The 25,899-nt window shown below is 46.1% G+C and overlaps 2 protein-coding genes across 3 annotated transcripts; both read left to right on the forward strand.

Moving 5' to 3' along the window:
- Positions 1-491: 491 nt before the first annotated feature.
- On the forward strand, positions 492-16,115 carry tmpoa (thymopoietin a). The gene is made up of 6 exons (XM_079236146.1): positions 492-789; positions 8,354-8,471; positions 9,033-9,173; positions 9,467-9,594; positions 12,579-12,679; positions 15,164-16,115. Exons 1-6 carry the CDS (start codon positions 571-573, stop codon positions 15,564-15,566), a joined length of 1,110 nt encoding a protein of 369 aa, XP_079092272.1. The 5' UTR covers positions 492-570; the 3' UTR covers positions 15,567-16,115.
- A 1,578-nt stretch (positions 16,116-17,693) lies between these two features.
- On the forward strand, positions 17,694-25,380 carry slc25a3a (solute carrier family 25 member 3a). Of its 2 annotated transcripts, none has more exons than XM_079235908.1 (8): positions 17,694-17,751; positions 18,234-18,393; positions 19,223-19,347; positions 21,071-21,250; positions 21,891-22,072; positions 24,031-24,203; positions 24,295-24,405; positions 24,949-25,380. In XM_079235908.1, exons 2-8 carry the CDS (start codon positions 18,255-18,257, stop codon positions 25,107-25,109), a joined length of 1,071 nt encoding a protein of 356 aa, XP_079092034.1. In that variant the 5' UTR covers positions 17,694-17,751; positions 18,234-18,254; the 3' UTR covers positions 25,110-25,380. The 2 variants fall into 2 exon arrangements, with proteins under 2 accessions (XP_079092034.1, XP_079092033.1); XM_079235907.1 differs by lacking the exon at positions 19,223-19,347 and adding an exon at positions 20,371-20,495.
- Positions 25,381-25,899: the final 519 nt, after the last annotated feature.

Below are 25,899 nucleotides of genomic sequence, written 5' to 3' on the forward strand. Positions count from 1 at the left end.
TTACTTCATGTTGTCAGTACTAAACGTGGATGACTCGGGTCACGTGGTATACATTTAAAGTCATAACGCCATAATAAACGCACTGTAGCGCTATGGTTTTTCCTCCAGGAATAATATATACTGAATATACTGTACACCAGAAAGCCCTCTATACATTGTTCAATTAAAACAGGGAGATTGAACTGTGAACAACTCGTGACGTGCGCTTCATTTTCAATATTTGCGTGTTTTGTTCCACCAATGAGGAAGCTCTATCTGACGGCATCCGACCAATCCGAGCCCGCCTCCTCGGGTAGTCACTTCCGGTCCCGGTGGCCCCCGTAAGTACAGATATCAGCCACAGCCACTTGGCAAGGAGTGCGTCCATGTCTTAGAAACACGACAACAACGACCACCAGTCATTCATTTGCCCTTTCCGTTCTTCGACACCCCTTCTTCCCGCTTTATCCCACATTAGTTGGACGAAGTAGCTCCAGTGCGAGGCGCTTTAATCCCACTTTCCTCGGTTAGCTAGCTCAAACTTTACAGGCGTCTGCGCGAGTCTTTCCCGCCTCTCGCTCTCGCGCCGACATGGAGTACCTGGACGACCCGTCCGTGCTCACCAAGGACAAGCTGAAGAGCGAGCTGCTGGCCCACAACGTGGAGCTGCCCAGCGGAAACCCCACCAAGGACGTGTACGTGCAGCTGTACCTGAAGAAGCTGACCGCGCACAAGCAGCACGACGTGTTCTCCAGCGACGAGGAGCTGCCGCCGCCCGTCGTCTTCAGCAGGAGTCGCTCTTCCGGCAGAGTGAGTCTTTAACCACAACATATGTGTATGTATGTATGTATGTATGTATGTATGTATGTATGTGTATATATATATATATATATATATATATATATATATATATATATATATATATATATATATACATATACACACACACACACGGATTGCCTTCATTGTGACACCAACTGTATTCAAATAGCCCTTGTGGTTGCAGAGATGTACCCTTTTTTAGTTTGGGTATGTAATCTTAAATAAATACCTCGCAATTAGTTTAACTTTGCACACATCTGTAGCTCCACCATCCTCATTGTTAATACTCAGCATTATCAATGAGGATGAGCTATCGATGTGTGCAAAGTTACCTGACCACCATCATTAAATGCTCCTCTAAAGTTGGACGCATAGCACGCGCTTTGGCCAGACTCCCTTCATCCATAGGGTCCATTCCCACAGGTCCCCACCCTAAATGAGTCCTCGTGTGCTTTCTAAATCACTGCCATACCCTTCAACAAGTGGTTTCTGTTGGTATTAAAGTCCAGAGGTGTGCTCTGCACAGAGGTTTACATGTGGACTTCAGGATGGCAGCTAGGAGCAGCTTGTGTTTGTTTTTGTGATCAAGAAGTCATTGCTCTGTTGCTGTACTGACACATTTCAGTTTCTATAGCAAAGAATCAAGTTGTCGTGACATATTGAGAACTTTCTTTTGGTAATATTAGTACAAAACCTCCTGCCCAGTCCTATGTAGAAGGTAGGGGAGTTTATTGCCATTGTAAAAAACATACAACGAAATTAAGTTGGCGACTCATCAGTCAGTAACAGGTAAAAACATTAAGACAGGACATTCTAATTTAAAACGAGACACGTTCATTCATATTATCTTTTGTTAACCTTTTTTAAACGTACGTGGTCGTGCACACTCCTCACCACTACACCTTTATAGTTTGGGACGGTGTGTTTAGATAACAGCTATCATAACTACCTCCACACACACTGCTGTGGTTAAGCCACTTGTGGTTTGTGTTCATTCAGTCACACAGCAGTGGCCGTTGCAGACACACCTGCTAGAGAGTGCACCTTTCTAGTTTCTTTGTTTACTTATTCCTTTCATGCATTTCATATTTTAAACCTGAGTTTTCATGCAGTCTTCATTTCTCTTGGCAGCGCTGCAAATTCCTTTTTGACTACAAGTTGAAATAGAGCTGTCACCACACAGTGTGTTACGCTTCTGATGTGGAGGGACTGTAGGGATGGACCTGGTGTGCACAGGACGGTCTGGTCAGTCCTCAAACCTTCTCTCACCATTATGCACTGCTCTGTTCACCTGGATGCTCAGTACAGGGTTTCCCCTGGACATGGCTCAACAGGGGCAGAACCTGCTCAGGTGAACACTGTCTGAAGTTATGGGCTGAGTTCCTATCTGTCCATTGTGAGTAGAGTATGATTGCTGTGTAAAATCTACGTTTCTCTGGACTGTTACATTACTGGGCTTGGCCTCTTCATTGAGAAAATACTGTTTTTCAAGAATGTGTGTGTGGAAAGACTTGGCACATGTGTAATTAGTTTGTCCTCGGTCTTCTGCAACACGCTTTCGCAGTGTTGATGTTTATCTCATAACACCTGGCGTATCTGAATGATTGCTGGCTGCAGGTCAAAAATGAATTCCTGACATTTTTAACTGACACGAAAGAGACTCAAATACTTGGTCGGTGACATTCAGGAGAATTGGCCGCAAAGTTTGAAGAATGTCAGCAATGAAGCAGCCAGTTGTGGTTCGTCTGAGCAGAGTAAACTGAGCCTAGCAGTCCGTTACCCACAAGCCACTACTCTCACTACTCCACGCAGGCCGTAGTGAAGGAAAGGGTGAGCGCATTCGTAGTGCGCTCAGGCTTTAGGTATGCTGGGTGTGGTCTTTAGAGGAGGGGTCACAAGGCCTGGTTCCCTCCTCCTCGCTCCAGCTCACGCTGCTGTTATGAAACAGCCTGGCTCCCCTCCAGACCAAACCCTGCGAGGGCCCACTGAGCGAGACAGCCTCCCTCTGTGTTTACGGCTGTGAACCTCGCAGCAACGCTGAGCGTAGCATCTTTGCATTCCTCACATTTCCCTGGATTAGTGGCCAGTTGAATGGCTAGAGAGTGGCTTGAGGTCCAGATGTTCATTTCGAGCTGGTGCTCACTTTGAGAGTGGATCTTTAGTGGTCGGAGAAAGAACCACAACTAGCTGCTGCTCCACTCTGATCAGCTGACGACTTGGAGGATGAAAGAAAATAAAATGAACAATAACACAGTGGATGAATTAATGACAAACATTTGGGACTTGGCTCCTCCTCCACACACACAGACACACAGGCATGTGGAAGAGGCCCCTCTGAGATGCTGGCATAGTTCACACTACACCACGTTCAGCGGTCAGGCGCTCTGGTGTCCTCTACAGAGCTGTCATGGTTGAAGTCGCTGTGGTTGTCACACAGATCTTTTCTTCAGGAGGAATCCTGCGTGTCTGGTATCCAGACAGTTTGGTCACCAAAATGCCCGAGAGAAGGGACGCCAGAGTAGTCGTGCGTGTTGTCATAAGTCTTTGTATCCTATCAGTGTCTGTGTTCTTTCTTGTGTTTTATTAATGCAAACATACAACCGCCTAGCTGCAGCAATAAATAGAACCCGTTTGGCTGAAGCTCCCTGACAGATCCACATAGGTAGCTAGATGCAGTCAGGGTCGTTGCATTTGGACCATGAGATTTAGATTTGAAATGACCCAGTCAATATGTGGTTGAAGTGTAGACTTTCAGCATTAATACAGTGGATATAACTAAAATATCACATTAACCTTTGAGGAATTACAACCATTTTTACTCAGGTGAGGCCCGTTCCCTCGTTAGTTCATGACTAATGAAGCAGATACAAATGTCTGGAGATGATTCAACATGTTGACTTTGGTAGCTGGTCCAGGGGACTCTCAGCATGAGGAGCAAAGAGGTGTCCATGCAAGTGAAGGAGGCTTTAAAAGGTGACAGGTTTGTGTAGTCTATCAGGTGGATAGCAGACACATCTGACCAAAATTAACATTCCTAAAAAGAAGAAATGTACTGTAATAAACGCCAAATGAGTCAAGCTAACTTATTTAGAAAGGGAATGGGATGCACGGGTCCTCAACTCAAAGACGCTTTCATTTACAATTCATCATAGAGCAACCAACTCATTCCTAATGCCAGGGCCAACATTTACATGACTGGGATTCAAGAAGAGCGTTTCATCCATGTGCAAATAACAGCAGACCAAAATGTAAAGCGACCCGTGAGAGCGCTAAGAGGTTTAGTGGGGATGAAGCCGGCCGTCTGACTCTGAGATGGATCAACGAGTCAATTCTATCCTTTTTATACTGTTTACTTTATATGCTGGACTTATATTTCCTCTTTGGACCAATTTGTTGCCTTTTTTTTTTTTTTTTTTTTAAAGGTTTACACAACTTTTACCAAGCTGCTGGTGTACATTAGGGCTCGGCGGTATGGACAAATAATATTAGGCAAGGCAAGTTTATTTGTATAGCACATTTCAACAACAAGGCGATTCAAAGTGCTTCACATAAAACCATTAAAAGCATCAAAACATAATGCAGATTTAAAAACAGTCAAAAAGCAAAATAAAAGTTGAAAAAGCAAAATAAAAGTTGCAGTGCAGTTTAAGAAATAAAATACAGTAGTGAGATGCAGTAATTGAATCTGGTTCAATATTAGTATTTTGTAAGATTCTGGAGGTTTCACAGTATTTTTTTCTTCGAGTAAACGCATTGATTCATTGACAGCACTGGTCAACTAGACAGCGGTGCCGTCAGGGAGCCATGCATTGCAGCAATAACGGCAGGAAGCAACATTTATTTTTCACAGCTTAACGCTGAGCGCGCAGTGGAGCTACTTATGTCAGGGTTCTAGCTTCAGTCATGGTTAAAACTTTACTCGTGGTTATAAAATTACACCGCAGAACTGCATGCTGAGTACAGCTGGCACACAAAAAAACTTGAAGAGACGGACCGGAAGACACGCCACACAAACAGCTGTTCGCTGCTCAACTGGCTATATCCCCGTTATTTAAGTTCTTATTTATGGCATTGTGAGTTCACCTTGTAAGTGCATTTATTTTGTTGTCTCTTCTGCCGTCTGATGTCGGTCCCAGGTGCAGTACAGGTTTCATCCATAGCTATGCGTTGTTCTTCCCGACCATGTGTAGATGAACTGATCTTGTCTGAGCCTTTCATACGCTGATCATTCAGTGAGCTCAGCAACCAGCAGCGGTACAATGCTGGTCCTTATAGACCGGGTTTGGGAGGCCGCATTTTGAAGGAAATGAAGCCCCAACAGGACATTCTTCAGTCGGCCCACAATGCTGCCGGACGGGTTTGTGGATTAAAATGAAAATGGAGACTGTAGTGAGGAGACGCCGGCTCCGTCACATGGCCTTTAGGAGACCAAGCGGGTCCTGAGTCAACGTGAACACTGACTATGACCGAGCTTTTGCTCCACACTCATTTTCACCATGCTAAATATGGCTTAGCTGTGTAAATATCTAAGTTTGGGAAAAGAAAATATAAATATATAATGTAAATATAACCGATCTGTTTTTGTCCATGCACACAATGTTCACAACATTCCCAAACGAGGTGGAGGGATGAGGTAAGCCCCCAGGAAAAGGGGCGGGCTTTGACCCTCGCTGTACTTAGTGGTCAAACGGAGGAATACACTGTCGGAGGTAAATCAACATCCAAGCCTCAGTAACTTAATTAATCCACTAGGTCCTACAAGTTATAAATTGAAGTGAACTGATCGCTGATTCATGTTGAATTATTCTTTCTTTCCTCTGTCCTTGACCACGCCCACTAAGGAGACAGGAAGGTGACCTTTTCAAACCATTGGCTTTGTATCTTTGTATTGAGTATCTTTGAGCACTTCCTGTTGCTGCTTCAAAGTAAAAGCTCTTCAACAGAGGCTTTTACTGTAATCTCTGCTTTTTATGAGCCTCTCGCTCTCGGCCATGTGAGCTGTCAGCCTGTACTTTACGTGGTGTGCTTTGAAAGCTTATTTCTGCAAGTTCACTCAAGGTTTGTGTCTCAGCTCAGTGTCCATGTAGTCTTGGTGGCTCTGGGCATCTCAATGACTGTTGTTGTTGGTCCTGATGGGCAGGTAGGGCTGTCAACATGTTTGAATATTGATTACTAAAACTACGCATTGTTTTAAACGTTCCAAATCTCTAGTTGTCTGCAGTATGTCCATGGCACCAGGTCCTGACTGGTAGCCGCCTGAGCCCAACTCTCTCTTCTGGCTCTGGAAGGGGAAGTTCAACTGTCGTGGTTCATTAAATGTCTGCTGGTGGAGGCCGGTTGGTGAGCTGCTGACAGGCGAGCATATCGAACATCCGACGCACAAACAAACCGTTTTTCAGCTGATCGTCCGTTTCATGTTTCTATTTCTTGCCGGTCACATTTAAACATGTGTGCACACATAATAGTTTTCCGCTGGCATGCAGCAACACAGCCGCTAAAGCTTAGTTTATAGCCGCCGTCTCCGGAAATGACATGAGCGCGACGGGTCTGCAGGTGGTCACAGCGACTGTTTGTGCACCTCTGTTTCTTTACAGGACTCCTACAAAGTCCTGAATATGAGCTATGAGTAGAATCCCTCCTGGTCATTGTGGAGGCTGGGTTATGGTTCTGCCAGTCCCATTCTTGCCTCTTTCAGTACATTGTATTCCTCCACCCTCTGGGGTTTCAGAGACGGATACAACAAACGGCTCATTGAGCAGAAAGCCTTGGTGGCCCACCTGTTGAGGCTCACGTTCTAGTGAGAGTAAAACTAAGCTGAACCGTTGACTTGCACAGTGCGTTCAAGTATTTGGCGACGTGATCAAATGTTCTTGTAAAATGTCGTTATTTTGGAGAGAAACTTAAATGAATCCAGTTCATTATAAAATAGATATTAGAGATGAATTATGAGCTCATTAAAACTACTCATGAATTGTCTTTTCTATAAATAACTATAGATGGGTATACCCAAGTGAAAAGGTAACGTTCTACCATGCTCGACCCCTTCAGAAACTTCTACGTTGACATTTTATGAAAACCGTGATATCTATTTTAGGACATACCGCCCAGCTCAAACGTCTCAGCTTGGTATTGTCTCAGGGCTCATTGAGTGTTTGAGCAGCGGTGAGATCTGTGAAGAACATGACAGCTGCTATTTGGTCCATGAGTGATAACACGTAGGACCCTCTGTACAGTCTGTGAGAAGCCCAGACTGAAGAGGTTACTTACTGTCATGAAGCTTTGATTCCTGATGGCACTTGGTCATTAGTAAGCTGAAGCATAGTATGTTAATTACTCAGACGGAAAGGCGTAGTTTCAGGCAACCAAAAGCTGCACTCTTTGAGGACGTTAGTGTTGAGCTCTGTGTATTCTGTGTTTCCTCACACACGGCCTTCATTTCCTGTCGGCTGGTGTGCGCAGCCTGCATGTTTACTATCCTGACGCCTGCAGCGTCTGACTAGGAAGTCCTCCTTTTGCTCTCTGACTAGGAAATTAAAGAAAATCCTGGCGTTTCAAATTTCTCTTCCCCATCATGCGTTTGTGTGATGTCATGAATACACATGGCACGCATGCCTCCACTTGTGTTTCCAGATGCAAAGCTGCCAAAGCTCTGCTATTGGCTCTCCTCAGAGCCTCAACATCCCAAAAAGACCACATGCTGTAGAGATAGTCAGGGATTTACCTCTGGACTTCTTCAGGACAAGAGAAAAGGTCTTTTGTTGTGACGCTGTGGACTTTAAAAGACCGATGCTCGTTGTGTTACCGTGACAAGCTGCTCACGCTTCATCCTTATCTGATGATTACATTAATGTAGGACTAAAACCAGCTTTCTTTTCCTTTTGAGCCCCAAGAAGCCCTTCTAGAGGCCTTAGTGAGGTCTGTTCAAGTAGTCGTATGAACCCCAAATGAGTTCTAATATTTGTTATTTTGTATAATTTATTTCAAAAACCACAATGAAACAAAGCATTGGGGTGTTACGAAGGAGTTTCAGTCAAAAAACTGTGTCGTTCGGTTAAAAAATTTAAAAGTTATAACCTTTATGCCAAAACGTGGTCTGACTGGTGCATGCTGGGTATCCAACTGTGCAGAGGCTTCTGCTTAAGACGTGTGACGCGTTCTACGAAGCCTCCCCCGACCACGGGAGGCGGCGCAGTCAAAAAAGTCGAATAAGTAGGAAAGAAACAATCCGGCCGCAGGCCTTAAAGCTTTATTGGACTCCTACAAGCTCGCAGGGTTACGAAGAGGTGTCTTTTATTGAAATCCAACTTTGTAACCTTAATGGTAAGTAAAAAAAAAATAAAAATCTGAGCCTATAGAAGTCTTCCCACAAGGCTTTACTGTATTCAGCAATTATATGAAGTTAATCAACGTTGTGGTTTCGGAGATCCTTTAGGAAACATCACTTGACTTATTCGTCTCTTTTCTGGTCCGATAATGGGCGCCGCGGGGCTAAAAAGGTTTAAGGACACGCTGTCATTACTGACCGGGCCGCCCCGTTGTCCTCTTCCTGCAGAAAGCCACCAGGAAAACAGACAAGGTTCGTCCCGACGAGATGGACGTCACCATGCTGAGCGACCAGGGCCTGAAGGACGAGCTGCTCAAGCACGGAGTGGATGTGGGGCCCATTGTGGGTGAGTGTGCGACACACTGATGAAAACGAGTGTTTGTTGATTTCCGCTGCACATGCAGACAGGAAACAGCCCCGTGACAGCGTGTAGTTCTGAGGAGGCTTTAAAACCCAGGGTCACAGGACTGAATGACTACAGGCCTGCTGCCCTGACCTCTGTGGTCATGAAGTCCTTTGAACGTCTAGTCCTGTCCCACCTCAAAACCCTCGTTAACAGACTGACTCTCACCCCCAGGACTATTTCCTACTGCACAGCCCCTCATGTTTAAATGTCACTTTAACCTACAGTACACTTGTTTACAGTACTGTTATCTGTTTGTCTGTGCACTTTATATTCCACAGTAAATGTAATATGTTTATATTTTTGCACGGTTGATTGTGGCTGTTTGTCTATTGTATGCACCGCCAAGACAAATTCCTCGTATGTGAAACATAGCTGGCAAACACATGGTTCTGCTTCTGATGTGGGCTGTTCCTGTCGGGCAGTCCCCAGAAGTGAGGCGTCTGCCAGCCTGCTGCAGAGTTCTGGTGGGTTTAACGAAGGTCTCCTCTGCTCGTCCCTCAGCGACCACCCGGAAGCTGTATGAGAAGAAACTGCAGAGGATGCTGGACGACGGTCCGGCCCAGCCGCCCAAGCTGCTCTCAGAGACCCAAGTGACCCACAACGGCAACGCAGAGTCGGACCTGTACAGTGACAAGGAGGACGGTGAGGTCACACCGCAGTGCTAACATGTGCACCATGGGTTCACTTTATTATTATATATGTCAATTTAATATACAAGTACTGAGTGAACAATTTATTTATCGCCGTCTCATAAACGTTTGTGTTCACATTGACTCTCATTGACGTTTTCACATTCAAGAGCCAAGTTTGAGTTGAATCCAGAGATCAAGTCCCAAAGATCACCAGTCACTGCCTCATGTTGAGGACGTGAAGCAACATGTTGTTCATGACCTAAACTAAACCGAACAGTGTGTGACTGTACTGCGCTTTTTCAGAAGTGACGGCCGAACCCGAACCCGAACCTGTGGCAGAACCTGAACCGGTTCCCGTGGTGGAGCGACCGGTGAGGAGCAGAGGGAAGACGCCCGTCACCACGCGCACCCGCAGCAGCCAGCACCGCACGGTGAGGGGCGCCTCGGTGTGGGACAGCCACAGACCAAAAACCAAGATGTTCATTGTCAAAGAATTTTTACATTATTTTCTCCATTCATCGATTAGTGGTCGGGTCTATAAAATGCGTTTCCCAAAGCCCAAGATGACGTCCTCAATGTCTTGTTTTGTCCATAACTCAAAGACATTCAGTTCACCGTCACAGAGGAAAGAAGACACTTTTAAGAAGCTGCAAACAGATTTATTCAGATTATCATTTGGTGATTTATTTGATACTAATCAGTGTGTGGTTGCAGCTTCAGTGAGTTGAACAGATGGATTAGATATTCCAAGATGTCATCTAGTCGATGAAGACGAGGCTCTATAAGACCACAGAGCATCACATGCATTCAATCCAGCTCTACCTTTTGACATGAGCAACTCGTGACCACATTCCTCACAGTCTGACACTGAGGGAGGCAGCCTGAGTCGTTTAGATATGACATACTTTGGTTGTGTTGGCTTACATTGCTATTCTCAGTCCTGGGTCCCTGAAATAAGTAGATGTGACGATGTGAGACCAGCGTGTCACTGAGGTGGGCTGTTCCTGTTTACTGCCGTCCACTCCAGGGATTTTGGGTTGTTACGTCATACATGTACTGGATAATTATTCGTTATTATAACTGGATAATTATTATAGATGGACGCCTGGAGAGCTCTGGTGCACTACAGTCACAACACGGGGAGCTCCTGTAGTTGTGGTTCATGCTGCATTAATGACCTTCAGTTTGACAAAATAAAAGGAAATTAGATCAAATGTTCAAGATGAATCATCTCATCACTAAAATAGTCAATAAATGAATCAATAGCAAATAAGTTGTTATTAATGTAAAGTAATTTTATCAGCTGGTTACACAGTAATACGATGATATAATTGAAAAGTGGACTGTGCTGTTTATAGTAACCAGATGAGGATTACTGCACCTTTTAGAGGGTGACATAACATTGTTATATCCTAATGATCTGTCCTGAGGCCCTCTGTCTGGAGGAGAGCAGCTCAGTGGATCCGGCTGCAAGTCAGACTCAAAGCACATGATGTGGATTATCTGCTGAGCACACGCTAGATGTTCAGACCGCTTCACACGAACGCTTCTCTTCAGTGCTTCAATCTATTTACTTATCTATTTTAGATCTACTGATCTATTCTCCCTCCTACTGTCCACGATATTGTGACCCTAAACCCTCCCCCCTCTATTTCATAGCATCAGTCTAAAGAGTTACTGTCTCTGCTGGGAACTTTGTGTGAACTCCCCTGTGAGGGTGTTGGCTGTGCGGCTCCTCCTGCTGGTCAGACTGTGAACATGTTGAGACATGTAGTGAACAGTGCAGCCATCTGACCTGTTTAATCACACACTGGGCCAGTCGCTGTGATGGTTTCACATTGTGCTGAGATCAGCACTTTGTTGAGGAGTAAACCATCTTTGACGCTATTGTTGAGTCTAAAATCCACTTGTTAGAATCCTAAAAGAAGTTGTGTCCTTGTGATTTAAAACCTGTAGCTCACAGTGGAAGATGTGGGGTTGAGTCTTTCCAAACCCGCCCAGGAGTCGAGTCAGCAGCCGGTCACTCTGCTCAACAGCGCCGTGTTGGAGGTGAGCTGCTTCTCCCTGCTTTGGTCTCCACCAGACATCTGACTCTCAACCACATTGCCTCATCAATGAACCACCCTGGTGATGAATTGTGGGTAATGGTGTACTGTCGGGTGGTAACGAGGCTGTGTGAGGTGTCTGACACACTCACTCACTCACTCACTCACTCACTCACTCTCTATCTCTGCTCTAGTTAAAGGCAGAGCCAGGCTTTGTTTGAACCCGAGGCCGTCAGTTTAGTGTTGCTTCTCCCGACATCAGCCAGTCAGCGGCACAAACACCTTTACATGTCAACTACATTAGAATAAAACATGCCCGAGCTCAGGAATAATAATGGTGACTGGATGTCTTCATAGAAGTTCACACTGACTTCAGGTATCTGAATGTGTAGGAGGAAAACCTCTTGGAGAGCTTGCTTATAAATGAAGCACAGACCTGAACGGCTGAAGCGTGTCTGAGACGAGGTGGAGGGCTTCAGCCCCAACTCTGATTCATTGTCTTTGCTCTTGTGTGTTGGCGTCAGGAACCTGAGACCAGGACTCGACCTTTAAGACCAGCTCGGGTGCGTAGAAGTGGATTTCTGTCACAATGGGATTCATCACTGAAACTATTTAAACAGCTAGTTGGGATAATACCGAGCTCCTCCTCCCTTCATTGGTGTTCACATCTGAACGCGTATCTAATGAACCAGGCTTGTGTTCTTCAGGTGGGCTCTTTGACTAAACCGTCCTCCAGGTCTTCCTCCCCGCTGGCTCAAGTCCCCAGAGTCAACCCGGGCACCTTTAGCCCCTTTTATAACATCTCGCCCATTAAGAGACCAGAGTACCACTGGTCTCAGTCGGACCAGTTTGGATCCAAGGCCGGCGGTGTCTCTGTAGCCCGGGTAACGCTGCTTTCCTCTGACACTCGTATGTGATGGGAGCACCGTGTGTGGCTGGCTCGTGGTATAGGGGGGTTCAGACGTATGGCTGGGAAACAACATGTGGGTTGTGAGCAGCAGGATGTCGCTGTATTAAAAAGCGGGTCCACATGCAGCCCTGTGACGACGCTCAGCTGCTCGTCCTCTGACCTACGGTGCTGGTGAGACTACGACTCCGTGAGGCTGGTACCTGGGGCTCGTTTGGTGCCGAGCCGCTGCTAGAAGGCGGACTTCACGCACTGCAGACCACTGATTGGTCAGAGTCGATCAGTTGAGTCCCGCTTACGTCGGTGCTCTACTAAACAGAGAAAAGGAGCTGGAGCATGCAGAAGACACTTAGTTAGACTGTGTCCATTCACATGGTGACGGGTGTGGACTCTGCAGGGTGCCCTCTGCTGGGCCAAACTCATTCTACAGCCGAGTCTGGTCCTCATGCTGGTTCTCTTTTAGGTTGAGAAGATTGCAGCCAGCAATCCAACCCAGAAAGTGGAGGAGAAGGACGTTCTGAAGGAGCTGTTCCCCAATGACATCAACAGTCCAACAGGGATCAGGTAAGGAACTAGGGCTCATTTCGAGAGAGAGCGAGAGAGATCAACAATTACAGCCATATATTTAGTATTACACTAGCATAAAGTTTGAGGGACAGAATGTTTTACAACAAGGTCCAAATCAAAGCGGACCAGGTTTTTCTGACCTCCATTTCCCAGAATGCAACCAGAAGCATGCTTTCATTTGGAAACATTGAGTTGCTTCTAGAAGCTGCTCACAATATATATTTATATAAATGATCTATTTCTGTTGTGTATAGGAAAGGTTCCTCTTGTTCTTATTGTTAGTTTTGACGTATTTAAGCACTAAGGTACGAGAGGCAGTATTTTGTCTACAATAATGTACTGTTCAAGGGAGTTGTTATGCCGTGTTCACACAGGACGTCCACCGGAAGTTTACTTGTGCGAGTGAAACGAGGGCGTTCACACCAAACGCGAAAAATCGCGGCGCGAAGGGGGCGTGGCTTAGCTCTGTCGCTTGCCTCTGTGAGAGACAAGCGACGAAGCTTTCATTTCCGCTATCGACCATGGAATAAATAACCACTAGTTCTGCTTTATACTTGTTGTGGAAGTCCCAAACATGTGGGAACATGAAACGCCCTCATTCGGGTTCATAACATCATCCGTAGCCGCACACAGCTCGGTGAATTTCACCGACTCCTCCAGGAACTGCGTCTGGCGTATCTCCGTAAAACGATACCGATTATGCCATCCACCATGGAAATAACCACCAGTTCTGCTTTATACTTTTTGTGTAAACTCCACATGTCGGAACATCAAACTCCATGGTGTCTGGGTTCATAATATTATTCGTAGTCCCATAACAGCGTCGCAATGAAGCCGCTGTCAGCGCTGGTTCAGGCGGAGAAACAGTAGTTTCATTCAGGAACGGGGAGAGGCGGTGGTGACGGGCGGAGCTTCTCAACGTTGATTGGCTGCCGCAACTTTGCGTCACGCGATTTCCATGCTGGAGTTGGGAGAATTCAACTCACGCGAATTCGCGCCAGATCCTTCGCTTTGTTCGCCCCAGGTCAAACGTTCTGTTCGCGCCGCCTCAAACGCGCCAATCTCGCCGCCCCGCGAATAAATCGCCAATTCGCGTGTATTGACTTTACATGTAATCCGGTCGCGCCGCAAATTCGCGCCGCGTCCGGTGTGAACACGGCATTAGACCCGACGCGCAGCGAAGGACCGGCAAACCCTTGAACTGTACATTATTGTAGACGCAGTACTGCCTCGAGTACCTTATTGCTTTTATAATACGGATACCTGCGACTTTATAAAAAGTAATAGTAAGCTCCCTTTCAGCACAAAATAGTTGTAGCCACCAAACGTTGTGTATCGCATTTCAGCAACAGAGAAAATAGTCCCGGGACGCACAAACGGGACTATAACACTGACGACCTGGTCAGTAAAACGCAGATTTACTGACCAGGCCGGTTGGATCAGGTGGAGGATGACACGCAGCCACCGATGTAAAGAAGTGCTCTCGCTGCTTCTGTCCGTCTTTTCTCCGTCATTTTTCTCCTCCATGATGTTTAGAGAACTTGCCTCGCGTCGGGAAATGACCGACGTAATTATCTCTCACTAGAAACTATCACGATTTTGTGGTCAAACCCTTTTCATTCCTCATCTCATTTTAGGGAGGAAGTGGCGTGTGTGTGTGTTGTCGTTCGTTATGCTAGTGTGGGGGATGCTACGTGAGCTTGTTAGCTGTTCCGTTTGAGCTAACGTTACTGTTAGCGAAGAGCCCCGTTGCAATACTGTGAACACTCAAGCAACACACCTGCAGGTTAAGGAAACCAACGTCTGAGTCGTTACTGCGGACGTTACAATATGAAAGTTTACACAAACATGTTTTAACTGTCAAGCTTGAAATGACAACTAACGGTCGCGCAATTTAAATAATAACAATAATAATAATAATAACAATCCAGCTGTTATTTTAAGTGCTCACAGATATGGAACGCTCTAAATGTAAACAGGCTGTACAGTACTTTATGGCTGAATAAACTACAACGCGTGACTCACTCTCAACCAATCAGAATGCTTGATTTGATCTACCCGTATTATAATATGCAGTATGACATAATAATACATTTGATTTATATAGTGCTTTTCATAACACTCAAAGCCACTTTTAAAAACTTTTAAAATCATCATAAAAGATGAGCTACAATAACAACATAGAGCACACAATCAGTTTTGAAGAGGTGGGTTTTGATTTGAGATTTAAATATGGAAAGTGCCGTCTCAGGTGAGTTTGGGGAGAGAATCCCAGAGGAAAGGGGGACCTCACCAAGCCTGAAACCCTCTCTAATGACGTTGTGTTTCCAGCTCATTGTGATGGAGGAACCTGACCTAAAACCCAGTGGTGGGTCTGTTCTGTATGTGAGGTAGTGTTCTGTGTTTTCAGAGAAGAAAACAGTTGATGTGTGTTTGTGTGTCCCTCACAAAACAAAGACGGTACCTCCTCTTCTCTCATAGCGCGACCTGTCGGCGACCCATCAGAGGAGCCGCCCGCCGCCCGCTGAGCACCAGCGACATGTGGAATGATGAAAACCGTCTCTTCTCTCCAAAGACCACCAAGACCAGCAGCTCCTCCTCCTACACAGAGAGCTGCACTGTCAACAAAGTCAGCAGCCTGCCTCCGCCCACCTTCTTCTCCTCCTCCTCCTCTTCCTCCTTCTCCTCCTCTAGGCTTCTGTCTGCAGCGCCCCCTGCAGGGCCGACCAAGGCATCGTACCGCAGCGTGTCTCTGTGGATAAAGCTCTTCCTGCTGGCCATCGTGGCCGCGTTCCTGTTCCTGGTGTACCAGGCCATGGAGACCAACACCAACAGCCCATTCTCCTCCCCGGACACGGGCGTGGCCAGTGGCAGCACGGCGTAGAGGCTGTCTGAGGGGCGCCGGATCTGTCAACTGGGAATCTGCATGGTAGCCATTTTATTCCCGGGCGCTGTGAAGTGAAATTCCCATTTTCCTTTTTATATCGAAATCTATTTTCAGCACATCCCTTAAGAGAGGCGACGTAGCCGCTTCAGTGACACGTGAAGGACAGCATGTTGTGAAAGGACAGCGCTGTGCTGTGGTTGCTCCATTCTTCAGCTGTGAGAAATGTGGACTCACTTTTATTACTGCATTCATTTTATGGTGTGTGTGTGTGTGTGTTACTGACTGTGTGTGTGTTGGAGACTTTGCCTTAGTGTCTCTGTCATCAACGGCCTTGAGGATGGACTTTGAACCGTCTCTTTGTTGAACCTCACCTGAGCATCTTTGTTAATGAGACAAGGAGGCTTGTTGTTATAATCCTAAATCTTCTTAAACCCTTCACCAATGTTTTATTTCTTTCTCTTCTAATAATTAAACGTCCATGTGTATTCTACCTAATTATGTATTCACTGTCTCAAATATTGAATATCCACTCAATAAACTATTATGTTGTCACTGTGTCTTTAAGAGCATTTCATTCATGATTTGTAATTGTGCTCATGGAAAATATACTTCAATACATTTTCTAGTGAGACAATTTAACAGCCCTGTATGTTTCTAACCTCTAATGGTCTTTGTCACACCTTTTTGATTTTATGATCAAAATGATGACCTGAGGTTGTCATGTTCTCAAATGGGGGTGCATGAGATTAAATGTGTGTGTGTGTGTGTGTGTGTGTGTGTGTGTGTGTGTGTAAAAGTAACATCCATTCAAAAATCCTTTACAAATAGTTAATTAATACACTTATATTGATAGATAGATATGTACTTTATTAATCCCCAAGGGGAAATTTGTAGTTGTAGTAGCGCCTTACAACTTGAAGATACAAATAAACACACAAGATAAAATATATAAAGAAGCAAGAGGGATGGAAGATATATACAAAATGAAATAAGAATAAAGTAAAATATAAATATATATTTAAATATACACAATAGAATACAACTAACTGGAATGAAATATATTTACAGCCGCAGAGTGTATTCATTAATTAAGCAAAAAAAATGTAAACAATAGTGCAAAGTATATATGTGAAGTGTAATAGCATACATGTATACAGTGATGAATTAATCCACAGAGGATCTAGCAAGTGGAGACTTGTTGAAAAGACGTATTTCCGTAAGCAGGAATGTTCTCCTGTAACGGTTGTATTGAATATGTAACTTCATAAACTGAATATATTATATATGAAATCAGACTGCATGAATGTGACGTGTGCTTCAGGCCCATTGTGTTATGTGTGGTCTGATTAGCAGTACATTCCTCAGATTGGGGGCCGAGTCATATTTCATGGACTGAGTGCCAGTTAGCAGCTGTTGGGACCTGACCTGAATCCTGGCACCTAAATCCTAAGTGAAGTCCCAGTGTTACTTCTCTTTACTTGAAACCCGGTTGGCCCTCTTTATCATAGGCTAATGGCCTTACCACAGTGTTTACATATCTGAATCGGCTTGTCCCTTATTTCACTTTAAAATACTCAACTTCAATACTGAAAAAAAGGTTCAGGGTTTTTATTTGGCCATTTGTGCCTAGACCAACAGTCCAGACGCATTGGATGTTTTTGTGCTGGGCTCTGAGTCAACAGTTTTGGAAAAGAAAATAAGAAAACACACTATAAAACGTGCTGTGGCTTCGTCTCTCAGCCACAGTGTCGTTCCTGTGGCCCTGAACTGAGCCCATCAACAGCATCACCACTAGTAATGTTACTGATACAAGTAGAGGTTGACCTGCAAGGTCACTCATATTCTAGACTTGTTATAGCAGGCGCGTGTGGTGATGACCAGGGTCCACCCAGTGCATTACTCCTGTGAGCTATTTCATTTGACCTGAGAGGGAAAACTTGCATTTGTTGGAGGAAGTCTCTGTAGTTCCTGCAAGCCACGCCTTAACTATTCATAGGCCTGTGATTGGCCCAGAGGTTTTGATCGGCAGCTCGGCGGTTTCTTATTGGACAGAGAAGCGGACGTACCCGCCCAGGCCTCTCAGTGACGTCACAAAAAGACAAATCTGTTTAGCGCGAGGTCACACGGCCTCTCCGAACAGCCGGTTGCAGCTCAGCGGAGGCGCCATCTTAGACACGAGAGAGTGAGTGCGGTTATTCATTTGAAACCACAGCACATATGAAACGTGTGACACCTCTTTATGCCTGAAGTAGTTTACTGAACCGTGACCTCGGGTAGCTGTGCTGTGGACGCTGCTTTAACCTTCTCTGTGAGATGCCACCTCGCAGCGGTCACGTTAGCTTAGCATGTGTTTTAGCCTAGCATTTAGCTTCTGCTATGTCGGGGGGAAAGGGCCTGCAGCACGAGTGTGCAGGCTGCCCGCTGTGTGGATTTGAGTGTTACTGATATGGTCCATTAACGCAAATGGGCGTTGTGTGTGTGTAGCTTAGTGTTGGCTAATATTCATTCAATAAGCTAGCTAAGCATGTCCTGTCCGCATTCGTTCGGACGTTAAACCAAGCTAACCACCACGTGACATGTGTGCGTCTGCGCCTGCGCGTGGTGTACTAGACGCCAACCATTGAGTCCGAGCCGAACTCACAGCTAACTTGTTGCTCGTTGCAGACCCGCTAGCAGGCAGACACCATGTATCCCACTGTCCTGACGCAGATGGCCCGCGGAAACCCGTTCAGCGCGCCGCTGTTCTCCCTCCAGAAGGCGGAGGAGCCTCAGCCTCAGCAGGGACAGAGCACCCGCAGACTGGCGGCAGCCGCTACCGCACAAGGTAACCTCAAGTCCGCTGGCTAACGGGCTAGCATTAGCTGCATTAGCTTAGCTGACCAGATTGGCCCGGTTGCGACGCACTTGGCTGTTTTAAAGCCGCATCTACACGGTTATTGTTCAGTATACTGCTCGTGTGCGGCAGTGCTTTACCGTCACCTTCTCTAAACCGATCTGAAGGAAGACTGAGGCAGGTGACTGTTAGTTAGCTGTGAGGCCCGTGCCGCAGCCTGTGGAGGACGAGGAAGGACAAAGTGAGATCTGGCCTTTGCATGCAGCTGATTGTACCTGACGTGTAGCACTGTGCTGCATTTAGTGTATGCAAAGAAGTCGAAACAGTCTTAAGTGGAATATTTAAGAGTTAACTTCCATAAAGCCAAACTGGTCAAGAAAGACATGTGACCCCTGATTGATCAGCTCAGGGTTTAACCAGAACAACGTGTCCTCTCGTCCAGGTTGTTAGAGCAACAACATTACTGCATGACAGCACTCCACAAAGTGTCCTCATTTCATAATGCTCCAACTATTTAGTGTTTGACCCTTGCGTTTATACGTTTTTACAGTTGGCTAGTTAACGATGGTGATTTCATTTGTGGAACTAGAGCGCATGTTACACGGCACACGGTTTGTTTCCAGTCTAAATAGTTTCTGATCAGCAAGTTCAAACAGGTTTCATGTTCGTCAAACACCTAGCTGCATTGAGGCTGACGACATTTCCTAAACCAGTTCACGGCTTTAAACTAGTAGCCGGTTATTCATCTGAAAGCTCACAAAGGGCTGTCCTTTCTATAGCAGACATGTCCTGTTTTTAAAGTGTCACCTTGTTTCTTCAGAGGCGGACAGTTGTGAGTTCGGCTCTCAGAAGTATTTCGTCCTGTGCGGCTTTGGTGGGATTCTGAGCTGTGGTACCACACACGCAGCTCTCGTTCCTCTCGATCTGGTCAAATGCAGATTGCAGGTCTGTTTCCGTGGCTAAGTGCCTTGTTTTCTTAACGTCACGCCCCATCCACCCAATGGCTGTATTTTTTTTTTGGGTTTGTCTTGAAAATGCACCAATTTGCATGAGAGAAATGGCCTCAGCCCAGTTGTGGCAAAGTCGTTTCTTTTGTCATTGAGTCCTGATTCCAGTGTGTTGGTGATCATAACATGGTTGCATGATTCTGCACCAGTGTTCCTCTACCCACATCACCCCCAGCACCCGCCCACTCAGTCCCCATAGAGGACTCATGTAGGTGAAGGTCAGACCGGAGGAAGACAATGTCCTGTGTGTTGACTCTGCTATTTGACAAAGTCAAGACATGTGTAAATGAGATATGAAACCTATTAATGCTCACATTATCAGCCAGTTATTAATTGTTCATTAACTCACTGGCTGACCTTATACTGTCAGCTTGAGCTGGGCTGGTTAAAAAGTCACAGGCATTATGGTGATGTTAAAGAAAAGACAATGTGATGTATAATCATATATTTGTTGGACCGTAGTGGTGGTTTGCATATTTAGCCAATTGACTACAAAGGCTAACCCCTGCTGCCAGAAACGGTTCACCTTGTACAACAGATTTCTATCTTCTAGGCAGCCATGTTCTAAACAATAGTTCAAAGTCTGAAAATGAACATGCATCGTTTACTGAGGTGGCTTGAGATGATTCAATAAGACTATTGAGAAGTAGCTGGCTCAACAAGCACGACACCACTGTGGTCCACAACAGTTAATGTATATATTGAAATCACAATACAATGATTTTTTTTTTTTTATCAACCGTTGGTGTGTGATCCTAATAAATGGTGGCAGAGCCGTCTATAATGGGAGAGTGGATCAGTCTACAGTAGGGACCTGGGCAAACTGGTCTCAGTGGTTTACCAGTGTTCCCTCTGTAATGACCACGCTTCCATTACGTGGCTCTGGTTGGTGTTGATTCCTGTGCTGCATGTGACCCTGCATGTTGCATGTTCGCTGTGTGTCCCCTCCCTTCTACCACAGAGGAAGTCAGCTGCGAGTTTGGCTCTCAAAAGTACTATGTTCTGTGTGGCTTTGGGGGTATCCTGAGCTGCGGCATCACACACACAGCAGTGGTGCCCCTCGACCTTGTCAAGTGTCGCCTGCAGGTTTGTATGGAAGCTGAATCTTACAGTAGCAACGAGTAGCCAGCAGCTCCTTTAGCCTCTCAGCTGCATGTCCCATCTTCAGTTTATTTTGAATAGCCCAAAATCACAAATACAAATTTGCCTCGGAGGGCTTTACAATCTGTACATATACGACGTCCCGGGACCTCAAATCAATGAACTGTCAATGGGCTGTGCACAAGAAACCCTAATCACTATTCTAGTCTCATGGTGTGGTTCATTCATGGCACGGTTTTTCAACTTTAATGCTTTGTCTTAATGTATATTAAGTGGTGTACCACTGCGTCATACTTGTAAAAATGTATTGGTCATCACCCATTACCACTAATGTGAATCTCAATTTGTTTGGCTAATAAAGTAAAAAATCCTAAATTGTAGTCTAGAAAATGTGATTTCTCCCAAAACACTTGGCACTTAAACGTATAAAAGAAAAATGCTAGACTTGCAGCTCGTTTCGGCCCATACTAATGGCCATTTCCCATGTTGGCGGCCACACCAGATCCCAGAGTTGCCAGTGATTGACGACATGCTTCATCAGTGTTGATTCTCCTCCTCAGGTGGACCCAGATAAGTACAAGAGCATCGGCAAAGGCTTTTCCATTACAGTGAAGGAAGATGGTGTCCGAGGCCTGGCAAAGGGCTGGGCTCCCACCTTCATTGGCTACTCCATGCAGGGACTGTGCAAGTTTGGCTTATACGAAGTGTTCAAGGTCTTCTACAGTGACTTACTGGGAGAGGTGAGTACACACGCGCATCAATGTTTGTTCATCGGTCAACACGTTCCTTAGATCCACCTCTGGAGGGCGCTGTTCTCTGAGCAGCGCCCTCAGCAGCTTTCTGGCTGTACAGTTGGAGGTGCTTGAGTCATTGGCGTGTGATAACAGTCTACCTGTCTCCCAGCCCACCTGCAGCACTGGCAACCCTGTCAACAGCAGGGAGCTCCTGGTGCTGCTAGTCTGGGGGACGGACACACTAACATAGAAACTGATCCCAGAGCAGTTGACTGATAACTCTGCTTTGTAAATGATCGATGTACCACGTTGAAACAGGCATGAACCTCGAAGTTCATCTGTATAATGACCATGTGCTGTTCAATCCCAGATGGCTGCCTGTAAACGACCAATATTCATTCTAAAAGTAGTCTGTGGTCTCAAAGACCGCTCATATGACCCGGGACACGCGTGGGGGCTTCCCCTATCATGTGAGATCAACATGATGCCGTGACGGAGGTTCAGGGTTGTACCCGTCTCCATGCGTACCTTCAGTCTGTTCTCGTTGAATGCCAGGAGGGAATTCCATCCAGGCGAATTATGACATTATGAAACCTACGCGGCACCTAGTCTGTCTGACCGTTTGCTGTGTGGTTTCACCCGGCAGGAGAACTCCTACCTGTGGAGGACATCGCTGTACCTGGCTGCCTCAGCCAGCGCAGAGTTCTTTGCGGACATGGCTCTGGCTCCCATGGAGGCTGTCAAAGTGCGTATCCAGACCAAGCCGGGCTACGCCAACAACCTCAGAGAGTGTGTCCCCAAAATGTATGCCGAGGAGGGCGTCAGGGCGTAAGTACTGCCTTCTTCTTAAGCGTTCCATTCTGACTTAAGTGGCTGATGCAGTGGTTGCTTTAGTGATGCTTTCTGACAACACGTTCCTTAGATCCACCTCTGGAGGGCGCTGTTCTCTGAGCAGCGCCCTCAGCAGCTTTCTGGCTGTACAGTTGGAGGTGCTTGAGTCATTGGCGTGTGATAACAGTCTACCTGTCTCCCAGCCCACCTGCAGCACTGGCAACCCTGTCAACAGCAGGGAGCTCCTGGTGCTGCTAGCCTGGGGGACGGACACTCTAACATAGTTTTATGTGTATGTAAAGAAATGACTGAGACGGACATACTACATAGTAATACCTCACAGTACTACATAGTAATACCTCACAGTACTACATAGTAATACCTCACAGTACTACATAGCAATGCCTCACAGTACTACATAGCAATGCCTCACAGTACTACATAGCAATGCCTCACAGTACTACATAGCAATGCCTCACAGTACTACATAGCAATGCCTCACAGTACTACATAGCAATGCCTCACAGTACTACATAGCAATGCCTCACAGTACTACATAGCAATGCCTCACAGTACTACATAGCAATGCCTCACAGTACTACATAGCAATGCCTCACAGTACTACATAGCAATGCCTCACAGTACTACATAGCAATGCCTCACAGTACTACATAGCAATGCCTCACAGTACTACATAGCAATGCCTCACAGTACTACATAGCAATGCCTCACAGTACTACATAGCAATGCCTCACAGTACTACATAGCAATACCTCACAGTACTACATAGCAATACCTCACAGTACTACATAGCAATACCTCACAGTACTACATAGCAATACCTCACAGTACTACATAGCAATACCTCACAGTACTACTAGTGACTCCATCTGTGCTTTTATAAATAATAGAATAAAGCAGACAACAGCAGAAAAGATGACTTCACGGAAATCTCATAAATCGGCTTTTGACAAAATGCCAAGAGATGCGTATGCGTAACCTGTTAACGGTGAACATTTTAAAATCAGCATTTCCTCTTGCGCCCCACATGTAATACCGGCCCAGTTTGATAAAGACTGACTTAAAGGAAACATGGTGTTCATTTATTTTAATGATGACCACAAAGTGAGCAGGCTTTGTCACTGCAGTGTGTTTTTCGAGCTCTTGGAAGAATTTTTCCAGAGCCTCGATATGCAAAGTCAGAAATGTCATTGGTGGGACTGCAGCCTGTTGGATGTTACTCTTGACCTGCAAATACATTACCTGTTTGGCTTTAAAAGTGATAGCTCGTAGCTTAAAATACTGATAGCTTAAAGCGGCAAATCTCATTGTGAATAGCACGCAACATATTTTTCGCCGCTCTGTCTCTCCACTGTGTGCTCGTCTGTGTGCAGCGCATCGGGGCGGAGAGAAGAGTTGTAGACGCGACCCTGTAGAGACAGAAATGACACGCTGTGTGTAGATACGATGAATAACATACGGCCGTTTAGTTTGCTTAATAACAGAACAAGGTGTAGACCTGTTCTATAGGAAAGGGACCTTAAATGACTTCTGTTATCTGGCGCTATAGAAACAATTACAGGGGGGGCAGGAGTAGGGGAAACACTGCTACCGTTAACCGGTTGCAAAAAAGTCAAGATAACGATGGCCACTTCTTGTAGAGTCTAGGAAAAGAGCCAATAAGAGCATTGATGAAACCCTAAAGCTGCTCAACTACCCGAAGGCCACCGTAGTTCTCGTGATGAGGGCGAGTGGAGGGGTGTTCCGGTGGACAGCCACCTCACCACTAACTGCTACTAAATCTTGGATGGTTTGTTGACAAGCTCACTCATCGACGTCTCCGGCTGGAGTGCAACATGGTGTGGTTACAGGCAGGATGTGGACTCTGTCTATGATTTTAGCCTGACTGTAGATGATGACCATGGTAATGCTACAGCTCCTTCTTCTTACTCCAGGTTCTATAAGGGTCTGGTTCCTCTGTGGATGAGGCAGATCCCCTACACCATGATGAAGTTTTCCTGCTTTGAGCGCACCGTGGAGTTGCTCTACAAGTATGCGGTGCCCAAGCCCCGCAGCGAGTGCACCAAGCCTGAGCAGCTGGTGGTCACCTTTGTGGCCGGTTATATCGGTGAGTAACGGATCAACTATGAAACCAGATGATCGGGCCCAGGAAAGACGTGAAGCTGTTCTGATGCGTGCTCTGCTTCCCCTCTTTGCAGCTGGCGTGTTCTGTGCCATCGTGTCCCACCCGGCTGACTCTGTGGTGTCTGTGCTGAACAAGGAGTCAGGCAGCACTGCTGCCCAGGTCCTCAAGAAGCTGGGACCCAAAGGTCTGTACCAGTCCAGTGACTCAAGCAGTAGCATAGTGTGATGCTCTGACAACACGTTCCTTAGATCCACCTCTGGAGGGCGCTGTTCTCTGAGCAGCGCCCTCAGCAGCTTTCTGGCTGTACAGTTGGAGGTGCTTGAGTCATTGGCGTGTGATAACAGTCTACCTGTCTCCCAGCCCACCTGCAGCACTGGCAACCCTGTCCTCAACAGCAGGGAGCTCCTGGTGCTGCTAGCCTGGGGGACGGACACACTAGCATAGAAACTGATCCCAGAGCAGTTGACTGATAACTCTGCTTTGTAAATGTTTTGCTGTAAATGATCGATGTACCACGTTGACACATGCATGAACCTCCAAGTTCATCTTGATAATGGCCATGTGCTGTTCAATCCCAGATGAGACCTATGATAATCATAGTGAGGCTGCCTGTAAACGACCAATATTCATTCTAAAAGTAGTGACGTCACGTGGTCTGCAGCACACGGTCTGGACTCTAGTTTTACCGTCAATGCAAAGTGTGACTGAGGTGTGGTTGTCTCCTCAGGTGTGTGGAAGGGTCTGGTGGCCCGCATCATCATGATCGGTACCCTGACCGCACTGCAGTGGTTCATCTACGACTCGGTGAAGGTCTACTTCCGCCTGCCTCGCCCCCCTCCCCCGGAGATGCCCGAGTCCCTGAAGAAGAAGCTGGGCCTCACAGAGTAACGGATCCTCCACTGAGCGGCGTCTGCAGCTGACACATCTGACCCCAAACTTCCAGAGTGCACACAGCCTGTTCTATATTTATGTCCTCAGCCCTGCTGCTCTGCACAGAGCAGCTCTGCTGCTACTACTGTATATTTCAAAAGAAGCTGGAACTGTCGCCAAGAGTCAGACAGAAAATATTCCTCTGTAGAAACACCCGTCTGGTTTTATCATTTCCTGTCTTTAGAAACATGTTGAAATTCTAATTAAAGAATTAAATTCCCTGTAAAACAATGGCTGTCTACTTTCTAACACGAGGAGTGCTTTGTCATTATTTTAAACTGCATTGGTTCAATGGATTACATGCCCTGGAGGAATGATCCTGGTGATGACACTTTGTTGTGTTGTAGCGGGACCGGCTCTGACCTGGTCAGACCGCCTTACGCCAGATGTGTAAGGATGGCCCATATTAGAACCCTGAGGTCCTCAGTTTGCTTTTGATTACAATTATAGAGAATGACGGATGTTAAAAACCCCGTTCGGTTTACCCGTGGCCTATTTCATTGAGCCACGTGATCCACCGAACTGTTTCCTCTAACAGGACAGGAAGATGAACCGTTTTCCACACATTGCAACCCAAACGGTTACTTACATTTGTCTGGATCTGGAAACGAGGCGGGATCGTGCTGGATTGTGTTCCCTGGTCAATGGCCTCGGCCCGGTGCTACCGTCTTCGTCTCGAAACACCTGGAAGTTATCTTATTCCATTAAACGGGAGTCCCCATTGAGTAGAGTTCTACACTTATTTTAG

Source organism: Taurulus bubalis, assembly GCF_910589615.1.
Source record: "Taurulus bubalis genome assembly, chromosome: 20".
NCBI classification, from domain to species: domain Eukaryota; kingdom Metazoa; phylum Chordata; class Actinopteri; order Perciformes; family Cottidae; genus Taurulus; species Taurulus bubalis.

Excerpts from the sequence above, each read along its gene's own strand:
- tmpoa (XM_079236146.1), top strand. The coding sequence starts at position 571 with ATGGAGTACCTGGACGACCCGTCCGTGCTCACCAAGGACAAGCTGAAG. Across the intron at positions 9,174-9,466 it reads GTACAGTGACAAGGAGGACG|AAGTGACGGCCGAACCCGAA; the intron begins GTGAGGTCACAC and ends GCGCTTTTTCAG. Across the intron at positions 9,595-12,578 it reads GCAGCAGCCAGCACCGCACG|GTTGAGAAGATTGCAGCCAG; the intron begins GTGAGGGGCGCC and ends GTTCTCTTTTAG.
- slc25a3a (XM_079235908.1), top strand. The coding sequence starts at position 18,255 with ATGTATCCCACTGTCCTGACGCAGATGGCCCGCGGAAACCCGTTCAGC. Across the intron at positions 18,394-19,222 it reads GGCAGCCGCTACCGCACAAG|AGGCGGACAGTTGTGAGTTC; the intron begins GTAACCTCAAGT and ends TTGTTTCTTCAG. Across the intron at positions 24,204-24,294 it reads CTTTGTGGCCGGTTATATCG|CTGGCGTGTTCTGTGCCATC; the intron begins GTGAGTAACGGA and ends CCCTCTTTGCAG.